This window comes from Penaeus chinensis, chromosome 3, assembly GCF_019202785.1.
Source record: "Penaeus chinensis breed Huanghai No. 1 chromosome 3, ASM1920278v2, whole genome shotgun sequence".
Classification (NCBI taxonomy): domain Eukaryota; kingdom Metazoa; phylum Arthropoda; class Malacostraca; order Decapoda; family Penaeidae; genus Penaeus; species Penaeus chinensis.
The window spans coordinates 21,602,997-21,619,950 of NC_061821.1; the positions used below are offsets into that span (position 1 = coordinate 21,602,997).

The window sequence follows — 16,954 nt, forward strand, 5'->3', positions numbered from 1 at the left end:
CTGTTCTTTTTCATCAGTGGAAAAGTATTTGTGAGTTTATCTTCTGAATTATTGTGTCGAGTATTTTTATTTCAGACCCAGACCGGAGACAAATAATCCGTAGCTGATATTTTTTGGGATTAATGCATATATTAATTAATATATAACATATAGAGAACTTGAATTTTCATTCTATATGTATTAATTAAATAAAAAACATGATTTTTACATAGGGAAGATAATAACACTTTATTTATATTTTTATTGATTTGGGTTTAGAAAGATACACGTAAATCTAGAGAATGACTAATAGGCCTATATGTGTAAAGGTTATTTCAAAATATCTTGGGTATGTAATCCTGCATTAACATTTCCTTTGGTTATTTCCTTGTTGTATTCGGAAAAAAAACATGGATTCATAGAATAACCTAAAAGGAGATATGTTTAAATCTGGAGAGTTGAAAAAAAGACATACCTCAATTCGTGAGAAATATTGGTATGTCTTTTGTTTACCGGGAAAAAAGAGAAATACAAAAAAATAGTTCAATTAATAAAGTACAGTTTTCTCGAATAAGATTCATAAATCTTATGATATTATTACTCAGCTCATTTGTCTTAATAAAAAAATAATTTGCACATAACAAAGTTAAGCTTAAAGCTTAGTAATTTATCCAAAAGCACTGCTGTCTTTTACATTTTCCATTCAAAAGTAATCACACACAAGTATAAAAAAATCAGAAAATATTCAGAGTTCTCACATCCATCACACTACAGAATAATTCTTACAAAAAATCAAAATTAAAACATCTTCCACACCTATTTCTAATAAATTGAAGAGCAAAAAAAAAAAAAAAAAAAAAAAAAAAAATGATGCAAATACTCTAAAATTTATATAAAGTATACTGGCACGTTACCCTAACGAAATTACATTAAAGTCATTATCCTTAAAAGTAAAGTTATCTAACACTTCTCACAAGAGAAACTTCATAGAAATTTATGAGTATACCTGCTTAATGCTTTAAAATCCGTCCCAATATTTAGGTTAATGATTTTAGCATCGTGTAAAGACACCTTACACTTATATATTTTTTTTCATACATATATGTAAATTTATCTATAGTCATTAAATCTTAAGAAGTGTCGTTTTATAGCCGAAGATAAATGTATATTTCAAAGTTTTCCTCCATAAATTGTTCATTATCATCACAATGACCTTTTATTTAATTAGGTCCACATCATCACACTATCTATCATTATTCAAATCATGCTTTTTTTTTTTTTTTTTTACAGAAAAATTATACTATGATCCATTAATTCACGATATATACTAACTTCTACACTAATAGTCTAATCTTGTTAGCTTCGAAGTGACATTCAACATTCAGACAAGAGGTCAAATTACTTTTTTTTTTTTTTTTTTTACATGAATCCAAAGTTAAGAGTCAACTTTCTATGCAAAAAAAAAGGAGGTCAAATAACCTATTTTTTCAAGATGAAGCTAAACTGAACAATCAACTTTCCATGTAAAAAAAAATCAGGTCAAATTCCCTTTTTCTTCTAAAATATGAAACCAAATCCAACATTCTTTTCCACACACACACACACACACACACACACACACACACACACACACACATCCACACACACACACACACAAATATCTACATATCACCCAATACACAAACCAAGTATCACAAACACACACCTATGTATCCTCAAACGGAAACAAAAACAAAAACAAAAAACAAAAACACAAAAAAAAACATGCGCTTCGAAGACACACCCAACTTCACTTGTTTTTTCTCTCTCTACTTAGATGTTCCGTTATCAGCTGGTGACGTCATAGGGATGTGCACGCTGCTCATCTGGTGTTCCTCTTCCTCCCCCTCAATTATCCAGTATTTTTCGTCTTCGTAAAGATCGTCTGTGCGAAGTCTTCCCCAGATTTCGGGCCTGAGGAGGAAGCCTGGGGGAATTGGGATAGAAATTGCTGTTGTGAGAAAGGGTGCAATGCTTGTTTGTTCGTAAAGAGTATAATAAAAACTGTATAGCAGAAAATTGTCAATTGGAATTATAATAATAATAAAAAAAAAACAAAAAAAAACTGTTGTACATGGTACAAGAGGGTACTCGGTGATAGTAGACCATTTAATAACATCTAGTACAATTGAGAACGTTGTGATTATATTATACATGTTATATTATTATATTATATTATATACGTTACAACAGTAAATAATAAACAAACATTTTAGTCTTGAATAATTCAACAGGATAAATAACACGACAATAAAACATGACAAACAATGTTGTAGAAGAGTTGATTTTCCGCAAAGCACTCTGGAAAAAGAACAAACAAAAAAAAAGAAAAAAAAGAGAAAAACAAAAGTAGAAACTGACAACCTGGAGAAACGACTCGAACTCGAAAATCCTGACCTGTGATGACCCCTCCTACGACGGCGATGACCAGCGTGATGAGGAGAGCGAGGATCTGGTTCCCGGCTTGGCCTCCTGCCGAGTAGCCTGGGCCGGCCTCCAGGTCGGGAAGGCTGGTCTGAAGGCGCAGGAAGTCCTCAGTGTCGGCTGCAGGAACGCGGTTCGGGAAGATTTCGTACAGGCTGTGGGAGGGCGGGGGAGTTCGTTGGAGTGGGGACAGTGTGGGTAATCTGGTTGATTGGTTGATGTTAGGAGCACGTACATGCACTCATGCACGTTCATACACTTATAAATACACACACACGCGCAAATATGTGCAAGCAGAGTACACACACAAGCACATGCACACACACACACACACACACACACACACACACACACACACACAAGTATGTATTTGTATGAGTATATACATGTATGTATGTGTGTATGTATGCACACACTCAAAACGCCATTTCCATCAAGCATAATACAAAAGCCCTCCCACAAAACAATGAAAAATCATCCCCAAATCTAAAATTACACCCTCCCCCTCCCCACCCCCCCCAAAAAAAAAAAAAAAAAAAAACGACTACCACTTCCCTCACGCCCTTCCTGCCTCACCTGGGCCCATAGGTCTCCTCGGAGGCGAGGGCGGCGGCGATGCAGCCCACGATGGCAGCCAGGATCGCAGGCATTCCGTGGAGGTTGTGGACGCCGCAGGTGTCGTGGATCCGGAGGCGGGAGGCCAGGAATGGCTGCGGCGGAAAGAGGGGGTCGGTACTAGTCCTCGGATTTTTAAAAGATAAGTCATATGTATGTACATATATATATATATATATATATATATATATATATATATATATATATATATGTGTGTGTGTGTGTGTGTGTGTGTGTGTGTGTGTGTGTGTGTGTGTGTGTGTGTGTGTGCGCACGTACACGCACACATATATGCATGTATGTACGCGTATTTATAGTGAGAAAGAGATGAAAGAAACAGCTTCAAAATATGTAAATGTAGGAAACTTATGAATGAAACGAATATCCTTCCGATGCAAAACCTTATTTTCTATGACAGATCGCACTAGTGAAAAATCAGATTCCAACGTAGACCCAGATGCTGAAAAGGATCACCACCATATTATAATCAACTATTTCCTGGCCCATGGGCTTCCGACCCGTAAACTTTCACACCAATCCATCCGTAACTTTTCCATTAATCCTGCATACAAACGGACAAACGCTCGAAATTCTCACCGTGAGATAAGTATAGCCAAGGACCGAAATGGTGCCCGCGAGCATTCCAATGAGGACGGCACCCCAAGGATGGATCATGAGATCGGCTGCTGTTCCAACGGCCACACCTCCGGCCAGGGTGCTGTTCTGAATGTGCACCTGGGGAACACAAACGTTTGGGTATAGTAAGTCGTGAAAATAAGGTCAGTCTTTGTTTGTATGTTAGATAAAGGGGAGGAAAGAGGGATGAATATCTCGTGTCTGAAACAATATAAAATCAATGCAAATGTTAAACCTTTCTCTTTCAACAAGAAAATTATACAAAACAAACAAACAAACATTATCACAGGTCCTTCATCAAACCAAACCAAAATAAAACAAAAACATTAAATGTTTCATATATATACACACATATATACATACATACATATATATATACATATACATAAAAAATTCCTTACCATATTGAATTTCTTCTCTTTGTCGACAAGGGAGGAGATAGCGAAGGTGGTCAGGGTGCACGAACAAAGGGCCATGTAGGTGTTGATGACGGCACGGTGTTGGTCGTCTCCAGGGGCCGCCCCGCCGTTGAACGAGGGCCAGTACAGCCACAGGAAGACCGTGCCTGCAATCACAGCATATGGGTGAGGGGGAGCGACGTAAATAAACAACAGAATTATGGCAGAGGAGAGAATAAAGGCACGGAGGCAGGGAGGCAATGAGAAAGGGGAAAAAAAAAGGAAAAAAACGAACAAATATATATACGAGCACACTCGTGCATAGAGAGAAGCAGAGAACCGTAGACCACTTACCGATCATAGCGAACAAATCGGACCTATACGACGACCCTTCCTTCTCCGTGCTGTGGTCCTCGCGGTAGAGAACGAAGCTCACCGCCAGCCCGAAGTAGGCCCCGAAGGCGTGGACGAACATGGAATCACCCATGTCAATAGCCTGAATGGAAATAGAAGAAAAAAGTTTATATAGGTAATTTCCATCGGCCTACGAGGTAATGTTTTTTTTTTTCTATGTATATGTAAGTTAATGGATAGATAAATATGTATATAAAGAAGGTCCTTTTTATTGACTTACGAGGGAATGTCTTTTCTTTCCTATATATAGATAATGAAGCTGAATTATTTGTCGTTCTTATAATTTTCTTTCCCATCTGTCAATATTTATCTGAAGTATTTGTAGTAATCATAATTTCTCTCCTATATGCCGTTTATCAATCCGTAGCATTTACAGCACTTATAACTTTCTGCCCTACATGTAAACACAAGTAAGAAGTATTTATAGTAATTATAACTGTCCCTTTTTCTTAATACAAGTTACAAGAGAACCACAAAACAAGAGCACAAGGACGACGACAACGCACCCCGAGGTACTGCCTGCCTATGACCTCGTTGATGACGAAGATGGGGATCTCGATCAAGGCCATGATGATCAGCTGCGTCGGCGTCGTCTTCCCTAACACGGCGCCGAAGCTAATTAGCACCGCGGCGGCAGTGAAATCGGCAGCTAAGAGACTGTGCGAGTAGTGGTGATAATGAGAGTAATATTAATAATGATAGTAGTTGTGATAGAGACAATTATAACAGTGTTCGTAGTAGCAACAACAGTGATCATAATGATAAGAAATGATAATGATAATAATAATAATAATAATGATTGAAATAACAGTAGTAGTAGTACAAATACAATGTAATCATAGTAATCATAATAGTATTAAAATATTAATAATACATGCATGCATATACACACACATACATAAATCTATATCAATCAATCAATCTATCTAAGCATCTTTATGTGTATATGCATAAATACATAGGTCTATATGTATATACATGAACTATATATCTATATCATTTCTTTTTTAGTCACTGCCATCACCTCAGACAACTTTCTCAAACCTCCATTTACCCAGCTAACCCAGCTTTCAAATACGACTTATAAATCCCCACTCACGCATTGAGATCGATAATGATTGTGTTGTAGTGCAAGTGGAAGAAGCCATTGACGAGGAGCGCCCACTGCAGGCACGTCGCGCCCACCAGGAAATTGATGCCGACGGAGGAAAATCCATATTTCTTCAGGAAAGTCATCAGGAATCCGAAACCGATGAATATCATGACGTGTACATCTTGGAACACTGGAAGGCGAAGGGAAGAGTGATTAGCATGTGTGTTAATATTGATGTGTAATACGTGTCTCGGTATTAATGATTAATATGTATACGAATATCAATAGTTAATGTATGTACTAATATTAATGATTAATTTAAGTACTAACATTAATGGTTAATACGAGTACTAATATCAATTATCAATACGTGTACTGAAATTAATACGTGTATTAATATGTGGCGTGTGTGTATTTCACCTCAATTTTCATTTAGATATATATATATATATATAATTTTTATCCAGCGTCTTCAATTTCTTTATTTAACCGATCTAAGTATTTATTCAGTTAACCGACTTGATTGGTTAATCTAACTGACCTGAGTGCTTAATTAACTGACTTGATTATCGGCGTAATCAAACGACTTAAATGTTTCTGTGTAATTAACTGTCTTGAAAGTCTGTGTAATTAACGGACTTAAATATTTGTTTAATCGACCTTATTAAATATTTATTTAATTAACTGTCCTTTTAATTAACCGACTCAAGTATTCACCTATTTGTTTAGTTGATCGACCATTTCTTATTTATAATTTACTCATTTATTGTTTTCTCTGCCCAAGCATGATTCTGTTTCAAATACAATAAAGAAAGAAAGAAAAGAAAAGAAGAGAAATTAAGAAGACAAGAAAAGAGAAGAGGAGAGGAGAGGAGAGGAGAGGCGAGGAGAGAAGAGGAGAGAAGAGGTTAGGAGAAGAGGGGGGAGGAGAGAAGAGATGAGGAGAGGAGATGAGAGGAGATGAGAGGAGAGGAGAGAAGAGGAGAGAAGAGAAGAGAAGAGAAGAGAACAGAGGAGAATAGAATAGAAGAGAAGAGAAGAGAAGAGAAGAGGAGAGAAGCGGAGAGAAGAGAAGCGAAGAGAAAAGGAGAGAAAAGAAGAAAAGCGAAGAGAGGAGTTGAGAAGAGTAGAAAAGAGTAGAGAAGAGAAGAGAGGAAAAAACAAAAACAAAAAAACAGACCTTTGAAAACAAACATAAAACTCAAACAACAAACAACTAGTTTAATAAGAATCACATATTAAATCCACTCCTTAACAAGCGTTTCCGTAGTGTAGTGGTTATCACGTGCGCTTCAACACGGGTAAGGTCCTCTGTTCGATCCCGGGCGGAAACATTTTCAATAAGTAGATTTTTTTTCAATCATATTGCTGTTTACTTTTTTCAGTAATAATAGTAATACTACTACTACTACTACTACTAATAATAATAATAGTAATAATAATAATGATAATGATAATGATAATAATAATAATGATAATGATGATAATAATGATACACACACACACACAGACACACACACATACACACACACAAACAAACACACTATACTATATACGTTTTGATTAAGTGACAAATAGTTCAAATAGTTTTAATCACAAAAACAACGTAACTAACCATTTCAGTAAAACAAGAAAATAGACAAACAAACAAACAAAAGACGAGCAAAAAACAAAAAATATAATGATACAATTCCGATTTCCCTTCACACACAAAAAATAATTGTTAAATCATATGATCATTATTTGAATAAAAAATATTTAAATAAGATATTTTTTTGAGTAGAAATATTAGTTAAACTATATATCAATTATTTGAGCAAAATTATCCGTTAAATTATATATATATATTTTTTTGAAAACAAATATTTGTCACTTGCACTTTTCACCTTCAACATTGAAAAGAGGAATAATGAGATAGAGAAGAAGAAGAATGAGAACGAAGATAAGTAATAAAGAAAAAGAAAACGGAAGGATAAACAGCGAAAGAATAAAAAGGAATTATGAAACTGAAGATTAACAAGACAAAAACGAATGAATGGGAAAGAGGAAGAAAATAAAAAGTAGAAGGAAGACAGTAAGAAAGAAAGAAAATGAGATGAATGAGGAGATAGAGAAGGGACGGAAAAATGGAAATTTATATCTATCGTCCGCACGTGCAGAACACATGCGTATGAGCATGTGCATTCACAGACACATAAATATATATATATATATATATATATATATATATATATTTATATATATACATATATATATATAAATATATCACACTATACACACACACACATACAGTTAAATACACACACACACACACACATATATATATATTTATATTTATATTATATATATGTGTATACATACATATACATACACACACACACACACACACACACACACACACACACACACACACACACACACATATATATATGTATAATATATATATATATATATATATATATATATATATATATATATATGTATATGTATGAGTATATACACGTATGTATGTGTGTATGTATGCATATACACAAAAACTGTAACAACAGATTTGATGAATATCTGGTTCTAGTTGCCCTTGTTGCATAAAACAAAGAAAGCAGTCTGGGTGTCTGGTTACACAAGAAGGAAGAAAGTGCTAAGCGACATTCTCAGACTCACTGTAAAAGCAGTATAAATAGCGATAATGATATTGATAATAATAATGATGACAGGTGTGGTTATGCTGATAGTCATGATAACTTATAATGGGATGATTATAATGATAAGGATACTGTTAATTATTCTTATAATTACTATTAGCATTATCATATATCTTACCATTATGGGATACAACCACAATTTAACCTAACGATCCCTACAGTTTGACCCGATTATAATAACAAAGAAACACATTTTTAAAAAGTCTCAAAAATAGGGGACACTACGTATTTACGATGAATATTGCGTATCTGAGAGGAACGCTATTTATATTCTAATCTAACGCTTACCGGGAAAAAATAAACAGAAGGTAAAGACATAATTTATACTTGCAAAAAATAGGTAATATTGCCTTGTATTCATCCGTCACGTAGATATCACAAGCTATATAGTTCCATTTAGTTACCGCTGTTAACATGTTGGGGGTTAACAATGTACCACATCTTAATACAATGCACCAACGAAAACCAAAAGCTAATTACACATTTTATAAAATAGTATGTTAAAAATACTATTCGAAAGAACTCGCTACTGACAAAACGAACACTTTTTCAGTTTCTATTTTAGTAAACCAAGGTCAGAGTCAGTTAAATATATACTTCACTTTTTCACCATTCTGTATTTCTTTTAGAAAACGCAGGCATTATCCTACTTCTCCTAATATTATTTATAATCTAATAATACTGCCTTTTCGAAACAGAGGAAAGAAAAGCGAATTTTCTCTCCCTTCACCCTTTTAACTCTCTCTCTCTCTCTGTGTCTCTGTCTCTGAGAGAGAAAGACAGAGAGAGATAAATAAATAAAGAAAACCTTTTTAACCTACGAAAAAAAAAAAAACAAACATAAAAAACTCACATGGATAGAGTTTGGTGTGAGACCAATTCGTCTCGTACGTGGTGTCCGGGCTGTCGGCATTTGAGTGGTATCTGGGGAAAGGAGATCGAGGTTAATACACATCTTTTGCGAGAAGAACAATCACTGATTTCGATATTTCAAGTCTGTAAGGAAAAAAAAAAAAAAATATATATGTGTGTGTGTATGTATAGATAGATAGATACACACACACACACACACACACATATATATATATATGTATGTATATATATGTATATGTATATATACATATATATACATATATATACACACACACACACACATGTGTGTGTGTACATATCTGTCAAGCTATCTATCTACCTATATATCTATTTATATATACACACACACACACACACACACACATATATATATATATATATACATATACATATATATATATATATATATATATTATATATATATGCACACACATACATATACACACATATATGTACATATATATATAATATGTAATATATATATATACATATATATATATATATATATATATATACACACACATAAGCACACACAGCGAAATGTTCATATATCTTTATCTTTTTCTGTGTCTATAAGATCCGATTAACGACGTAATATTCTCCATGTCTCTCCCCCTTTGCCGGAGCGAAGCATTTTTCAGATTAAACAAGATTTTCTTAGCTCGTTACAGTGACACAAACGGAGCCAGGACAGACAGCGGCGCCTGGTGATGTTACAGAGAGTCTGGCGCCGGGTGGGTAGTCCTTGCCGTAAGATATATACACATTTTTTTTCACAATACTAATGTTTCAGCGTTGTTGGTGATTTGTCTGCAGGTAATTAGGTAAACATCAACTGAAAACTTGACTCATATTAATTTGGAAGTAAATGGAAGTAAAAGAGAAGTAACTGTAGAATGGTTACGTTAATACTAATCATCACTATAAATACGAAAAAGGGCAAGAAAAAAATCCAGCATTAGAGAGATCTAACAATTGTGAATGCAAAAAGTACATATATATACATATATATATATTTATATATATAAGCTAGTCTAAAGGGATCTAACTAAAACATAAATGTAGAAAAAGAAAACAATAAGAGATAGAAAAAGAGAAAAGAAAAGAAAAAAAAAAAAACGAAATACCGTTACCAGAATACAGTACCCGGACAAGGTCTCCGCGGGTGGTCATAAAAAAAATCAGATCAGATTGAATGACTGTCATGTGTCATCATCAGAATCGACGCTTGTGATACACTGCCATATGTAAGTGACACATAAGGGCAGCGTGTAAAAACATTCCTATATGGATTGCTTTAGGGGATTGGATTCCACTGTGAGACTTTGTACTTTTGCGGGTCAAGGGGTACGCATGGCATCTTTCTTTTGTTTGTAACTACGGCGTGAATATCTCGGTTTCACAAGAAAGAACGATTAACATTCATTAAAACCACTCAAAACATATGTGACCTTTGCTTAAATGAAAGCTATATTTCGTGTTATTTTTTTATCTTCAAATTATTATTACCTTGCGCTTACACTTCGGAATGGCAAAATTTTCGCGCACATATCCGGGACGCCAAAGATACTAAATTCGACTAAAAGATGGGACATCAAAAGAAAATGAAGAGCGCTTTATATCATAACTGACATAAAAATGTTATAAAAATCCTGTAGTAGATCCTAAGTATGGCATGCGGGTGTCCTATACAAATATGGGGGTGTCGTGGTACGGGAGCCTAACCTTACCACGCCGCCATTTTAGTTTCGTTTGTTTTCATGTTCTAAAATGGTTTCGAGTCTCATTAGTTCGCCGCACGTTTTGCAATTTCACCTCACGTTGCATTCAAGAGGTTACACGATTTTATTAAACGAACTTGAAGTGTCTAAAGTGGCGTCTTCTATATCACAAACTCGCTAATCTCGTTAGTTTCAAAGGAAGAAGTAATCTAAAATAGCACAAAATCCTATCTGCTGAGAATGTATATGAAATATTTCGTTAAGCGACAACGCAAAAAGTCCAGGTTAATCTAATATATCACAGGTTCCCTTGAAAAGACTACTCTGTATGTCACCTACAGATTCCTCTAACACGTGGTTTAGACGTAAACAATGACACAGTGAGACAGTGATGAATTCCTGCGTCAGCGACTTTTCCTTTATATATACAGTGTATTATCTCTGTGTTATCACCACAATTACATATATGAATGATATGTATTAAGTACTCTAATAAAATTCTAAACAAGAAAGAATATCGAAAAAAAAAAGTCTGCCTCTACACCGACCACAAATCACGGAGCCTATATCCCGCAAAAGAGACTATTGTACAATTCTGAGTATCATCCCTATGCAAAAGTTTAATAGTCCTTGTACTATGTCCCATTACAAATTTACCGGTGCTTGAACGATTAGTAAAAGTACAATTAGTAAAAGCCTAAACCGGATGGAAGCGACCCAGATATAAGATGGGTATTATCAGTGACTCAGCCACGAATCAGTCGGCCACCTGAGACAAACATTGCTATATACAGCTTGGTTATGTAACGGCATGGAATTCAAGTCTGATTGGTAGCCATAATGGAATAAAATACTGTTTTTCGTGAAGGGTTCGAGAGAGTACTGAAGAAAGTACTGAATGCTGAAGTTCCTCTAAGTGGAGCTTGAAGTGAAAAAAGTATGAGAAAAACTGATATCATATTAACCCGGCATGGGTGAGGTCTAAAAAAACAAACAAACGGAAACGAAAAACGAAACAAAACGCATAATATAAAGCTAAGTACGGTATTTTGACGAAAACGTTCCATTGTGCAATGCTTAATTTATAACAGTGTAGGAGTGAGAAAAAAAAGTTTTCAGCTAACAACACTCGGTTCGTTCCTTGATACCACAGCCGCGTCTTCCCTCGCGCACAGAATACAGTACCTTCTCTCAAGACGCCACTCTGCTTTAGTAATTACTGTAGGTCCTTAGAGTCCTTTGATGAGCAGTGTTGCCGCATTTTTTGTAGGGGGCTTCTATTATAAATTGAATAGAAAATTGATATGCCGATTTTTATAAATTTCTTTTAATGTGAAACTCGCGCCTTCTCGGGTTCTTAAAAACAAAGAAGTCACAGTGACTTTTGCTTTCTTTTTTCCTTGAATATCATTAACACACGGATGAAAAACACTTTCGCATGTGGTAATAGCACGAGAGAATTTCCTCAGCACTCTTAAATTCTCCTTCCGCTATCTCTCGAGTTTGTTGTAAGAAAATTCACCCTTGAATATGGCGCCTTGAAAGAGAATGGGATAATTGCTGCCTTCTCTTTCCCGAATAACTCATCAACAGAGAGATGAAATGAAAAGGCAGTCTTTGTGTTGAAACCGCGCCGACCTGATCCGGTATTCACGTCATCAGGATCACCTTCCTCCCTTTAATCTGCCGCACAGTGAAGGGTCTTTGGGTCCATTAGCGGGCATTAGGTGATCGTTGCTTGCGACCGCGTTCAATAGAGGGGGATTTGTTGAAGTTTCTCCGTGTCAGTGTTTCGGATTATTCTCGTTTCTGCTGTTCTTCTTTCCTCTCTCTTTTTCTTTCGCACTCTCTGTAATTTTTTTTTTAAAACAATCTCTCTCTCTCTCTCTCTCTCTCTCTCTCTCTCTCTCTCTCTCTCTCTCTCTCTCTCTCTCTCTCTCTCTCTCTCTCTCTCTCTCTCTCTCTCTCTCTCTTTCTCATTACTTAGACAGTTTGTTCTCCAATTTCGTTCCGTTGACCAGGGGGTTTTGGCGAGCGTCGGCATCTGGGTGGTATCTGTGGAAGAGGAGATTGTGATTAATAATGACGAAATATGGATAAAGGAGAGAGAGAGAGAGAGAGAGAGAGAGAGAGAGAGAGAGAGAGAGAGAGAGAGAGAGAGAGAGAGAGAGAGACAGAGAGAGAGAGAGAGAGAATGAAAATAAAAGAAAATGAAATAACGGACGAGAAATAAAAGAAAAAAATACAAAAATTGGGCATAAGATAACGAAAACATATGATATATTTTCAAAACAAACAAGAAAGTCATTAATAAAGTGCTCAACTGTTGTAATACAGATTTTTGCGAGAGATGACTATCTGATTCCGAGGTTGACGATTACAGCAAGAACAATACATACACACAGACACACAATGTATATATATATATATATATATATATATATATATCTGTGTGTGTGTGTGTGTGTGTGTGTGTGTGTGTGTGTGTGTGTGCGTGCGCGCGCGCAAAAACACAAACGTGTAGACAAAGATGAATAGGAAAACAGAGACAATATTGACTTTTTCTTAATCTAATTTTCCTAATCTCTATATATACTCACAAAATTTATCTCAAATTTTATAATATCCATTGCTGTCAAAGCCATATTACATGATCAAACTTTATACAAGCACACGTTATTGACAGTATACAAAATCGAAGATATCAACAACTAAAATAATCTGTGTCCATGATTTATTTCTTTGATTGGATACAAAATGATATAGAAATATATTTCATGCATTTCCGTTGTAAGATATAAGCACGACTAGGTTTCTCTGGTGAAAAAAATAAGCACAATAGAAACGAGGTAACGAATTTCAGGCTTGTTTTCAGGCTAAAGAGGCGGAGTTTAAACGATGACGTAAAAAAGAACGCCTTGCCGAAAGTGTGAAAGGTGAAATAATTCTACGCAGTGGTACTTCTTTTTGGTGTAACAGAAGATATCTCGTTTCAATGATACAAACGGAGCCAGGACAGACAGCGGCGCCCTAGTCTTCTGACAGTCTGGCGCCGGGTACTCCTTCGCATATTTTTTTCCACAATAGTAACATTTCATCCTTGTTATCTATCTATTTATCTATATATATATATCTATTTATATATCTATATATATAAAGACAAGATTCCGCAGAGAACAAGAGAAGTACTGTTCCTTTAGACAAACCCAAGTGTAACATCTCGAAGCACTGTTAGGCCTATCAATATGTGTTGTGTTAGGCGGCACAACGTATACCGTTTACCTGTCCTTAAGCCTCATATGTTAGGTGTTAGGACAGATCACTTTCGCTCCTTTCATCTGCCGCAGTGTATGGCCTTTGAGTTCATTAACGGATATGAAGTGATCGTTGTGTGTGTGTGTGTGTGTGTGTGTGTGTGTGTGTGTGTGTGTGTGTGTGTGTGTGTGTGTGTGTGTGTGGCTGGTTATATAGGTGGCCAATTTGTGTTATGTTTCGTTGTCTCGCAGTATTTCTGATTGCCCTTGTCCCTGCTGTCTTTATTTTACTTTCTTCTTTTTACTGTTCCTTCCCTCTCTCTCTCTCTCAATCCTCCTCTCCCTCTTCCTCCCTCCTATCTCTCCCTCTCCCTCTTCCTCCCCCTCTCTCTCAACCCCCCATGCATAGAAAGCCGTAACGCACACAACAGAGTAAAGTACACATAATCTGTCATGATGTGAGCGCAGGTCCAGAGATCCATCACAGGAATTTAAGTCAAGTGAATCAAAGCAATCTGAATTATTGGCCCAAGTAGCTAGATCCGGGTCTACTGTAGAAGGACGCCAGTTCAGAATGCCAATTACAGGCTAATATGCGTCCTTATTTATTTATTTCATCATAATTTTCTTTATTATTTGTCGTAGGCATGTTGAACACTCGAATGTGCATCACGGCAGTGGAATTCGTTATGAAAGAAAATGGGTACCCGATTTCAATAACGCCAAATCAATCCATAAAGTAAACTTGATTGTCATTTGATTAGCATAATCATCGTAAATAAAGCCCATGAATAAATTGGTATGAAAATTTATCTTCTTCGATTTTATATGCAAGTCAAGTCTTGCTTTAATTACTTAGCAACCCGATCAGGTGAAGTTCATAGGGTACGTATGCAACAAGAACGACTTGAATGTTTTCGAGAGGATAAATGCTTAGAGAAAATCCAGTTTATTAACGGATAAACGTGCATAGAGAGAGAGAGAGAGAGAGAGAGAGAGAGAGAGAGAGAGAGAGAGAGAGAGAGAGAGAGAGAGAGAGAGAGAGAGAGAGAGAGAGAGAGAGAGAGAGAGAGAGAGAGAGAGAGAGAGTGAGAGTGAGAGAGAGAGAGATAGAAAGTTTGGATATTCTTAAAACATCCTAAGTGTAAGTGATAGAGCGCATTTGTTCATAAATATTCTATGTATATATCCCATCACATACTTTTACAGTAGACAGAGTTCATCGACAGTACGTGTTAACAATGCATAATTATGAGACTGTTATGCAAACACTACGTACAATTTTTTTTTTATGTGTCGTGCAGATACTCCATGATCTTCTATGCAGTCAGTAGCTGATGTCCAAGGCGTTTGAACATTCTGATGAATTTGCAAACGAACGCGAAAAAGAACATGCGAGAAAAAATAAAGCTATGTGTATATTACCTATTAATAATACAGATTCTGATATTAAAATCGTTCTTACTTATATGATAAAGTATATCAATAGGAAAATATAAAAGCCATATTAAGAATAACCAGTCAACAAATCGACGCTAATTGAACCCATACCTAAAACCCTCTTTCTACTCGACTATGCGAAGCCATCCCCCTCAGACCCGTCTTGGATTTAGTTCCGACCTTGAGGAACCATACTTTAGTACCTTCATCATGCCCGCGACATAACCACACGGAATGATTAAGAAATACTTGTACTACGCTTCGCGAGTCCTCTGTCTCGTTTGCATAAACCGCATTTTGAATACACAAGCAATAACGCTCTGTGGACGATGGCCGTTGAATAAGATTCGCGCGCGATTTCCACGTGGCGCACCCTCATCGTGCGATCGAATGCTGGCCGCTGAATGGCTGAAAAAATTAAAGCTCTAGCCAATCGGCGATTTCACATGCACTCATGATAGTACAATGCTATTCTGCAGTGGCATATGCAATTCTGATTGTTGCTCAAACTTTGCTGAATCCATAATTCATAATCGAACATTTTCGGCATGTCATACAAATATTACAGACTTCTTTTTTTTCGTATGTTTACACAATGGAGAGAGATGATATGTGAAAGACACACCACAAACAAGCGTTTAAGTGGAGAAGTAAAATAAATAATCTTTCATATACATTATACATATGATCCCTAGAAAAGACAATATGAAGGAATATGAGATACTGGTTATCTCACTGTAGCTTCAGTAAGCCTACTTGGAATACACAACCACACATACAACTGCCAAATGCAATGTCCTAACAATTGTTCGTGTAAATATTCATCAGTTTAAATCCAGGCAAGATTTTATATCCACTTTCGTACCTCCCGTATCCATCTCTCTGTTTATAGAGATTTGCACTTCCTTGAAATTTATTGAAGAATTATGTCCTCTAGTTAACAAAATGCGAGAGAAAAAAAGAGACGATAAATGCAAGGTAACTGAAAATAATTTTGCATTCGAATTTCCATCCCGCACACGAACTCACAGACAACCAGATAAATCGCAGTAAACCCTATGGAAAAGATGATAGAATAGATAAAAAATAAGCCATCCCCAACAACCATTTAAGATAACGATAACGCTGATAATGAAGAAACCTCTGTACTCGGGTATCTATATCTAACCGAAATGCTTTAAGTCAAAGAACGTGTGTTTTCTCGCACGGACAGTAAAACGGCAGAAAACGTTTATCTTTTCAGACCAAAAACCGCCTGAGACGGTAAAGCCGAGTTTAGCTTTATCATCGAGGAGGGCTAAGTAGGTTATCATCTTCTTCCACAAAAAGAAGAAAAGGAGAATAAAAGATTTAAGAGCATCACTGA

At 36.0% G+C, this 16,954-nt stretch overlaps 1 protein-coding gene across 1 annotated transcript in view; it reads right to left on the minus strand.

The window, feature by feature from the left end:
• Positions 1-227: 227 nt before the first annotated feature.
• The window catches only part of LOC125037932 (ammonium transporter Rh type B-like), a 20,626-nt gene continuing 3,899 nt past the window's right edge, over positions 228-16,954 (minus strand). The window contains exons 2-11 of the mRNA XM_047631168.1: positions 12,878-12,949; positions 9,154-9,224; positions 5,605-5,788; positions 5,012-5,162; positions 4,446-4,587; positions 4,095-4,258; positions 3,655-3,792; positions 3,019-3,152; positions 2,416-2,597; positions 228-1,945 (exon numbers count right to left, since the gene is read on the minus strand). Coding sequence (XP_047487124.1) covers positions 1,788-1,945; positions 2,416-2,597; positions 3,019-3,152; positions 3,655-3,792; positions 4,095-4,258; positions 4,446-4,587; positions 5,012-5,162; positions 5,605-5,788; positions 9,154-9,224; positions 12,878-12,949 — 1,396 coding nt within the window. The 3' untranslated portion in view covers positions 228-1,787. The remainder of the gene's footprint in view (positions 1,946-2,415; positions 2,598-3,018; positions 3,153-3,654; positions 3,793-4,094; positions 4,259-4,445; positions 4,588-5,011; positions 5,163-5,604; positions 5,789-9,153; positions 9,225-12,877; positions 12,950-16,954) is intronic.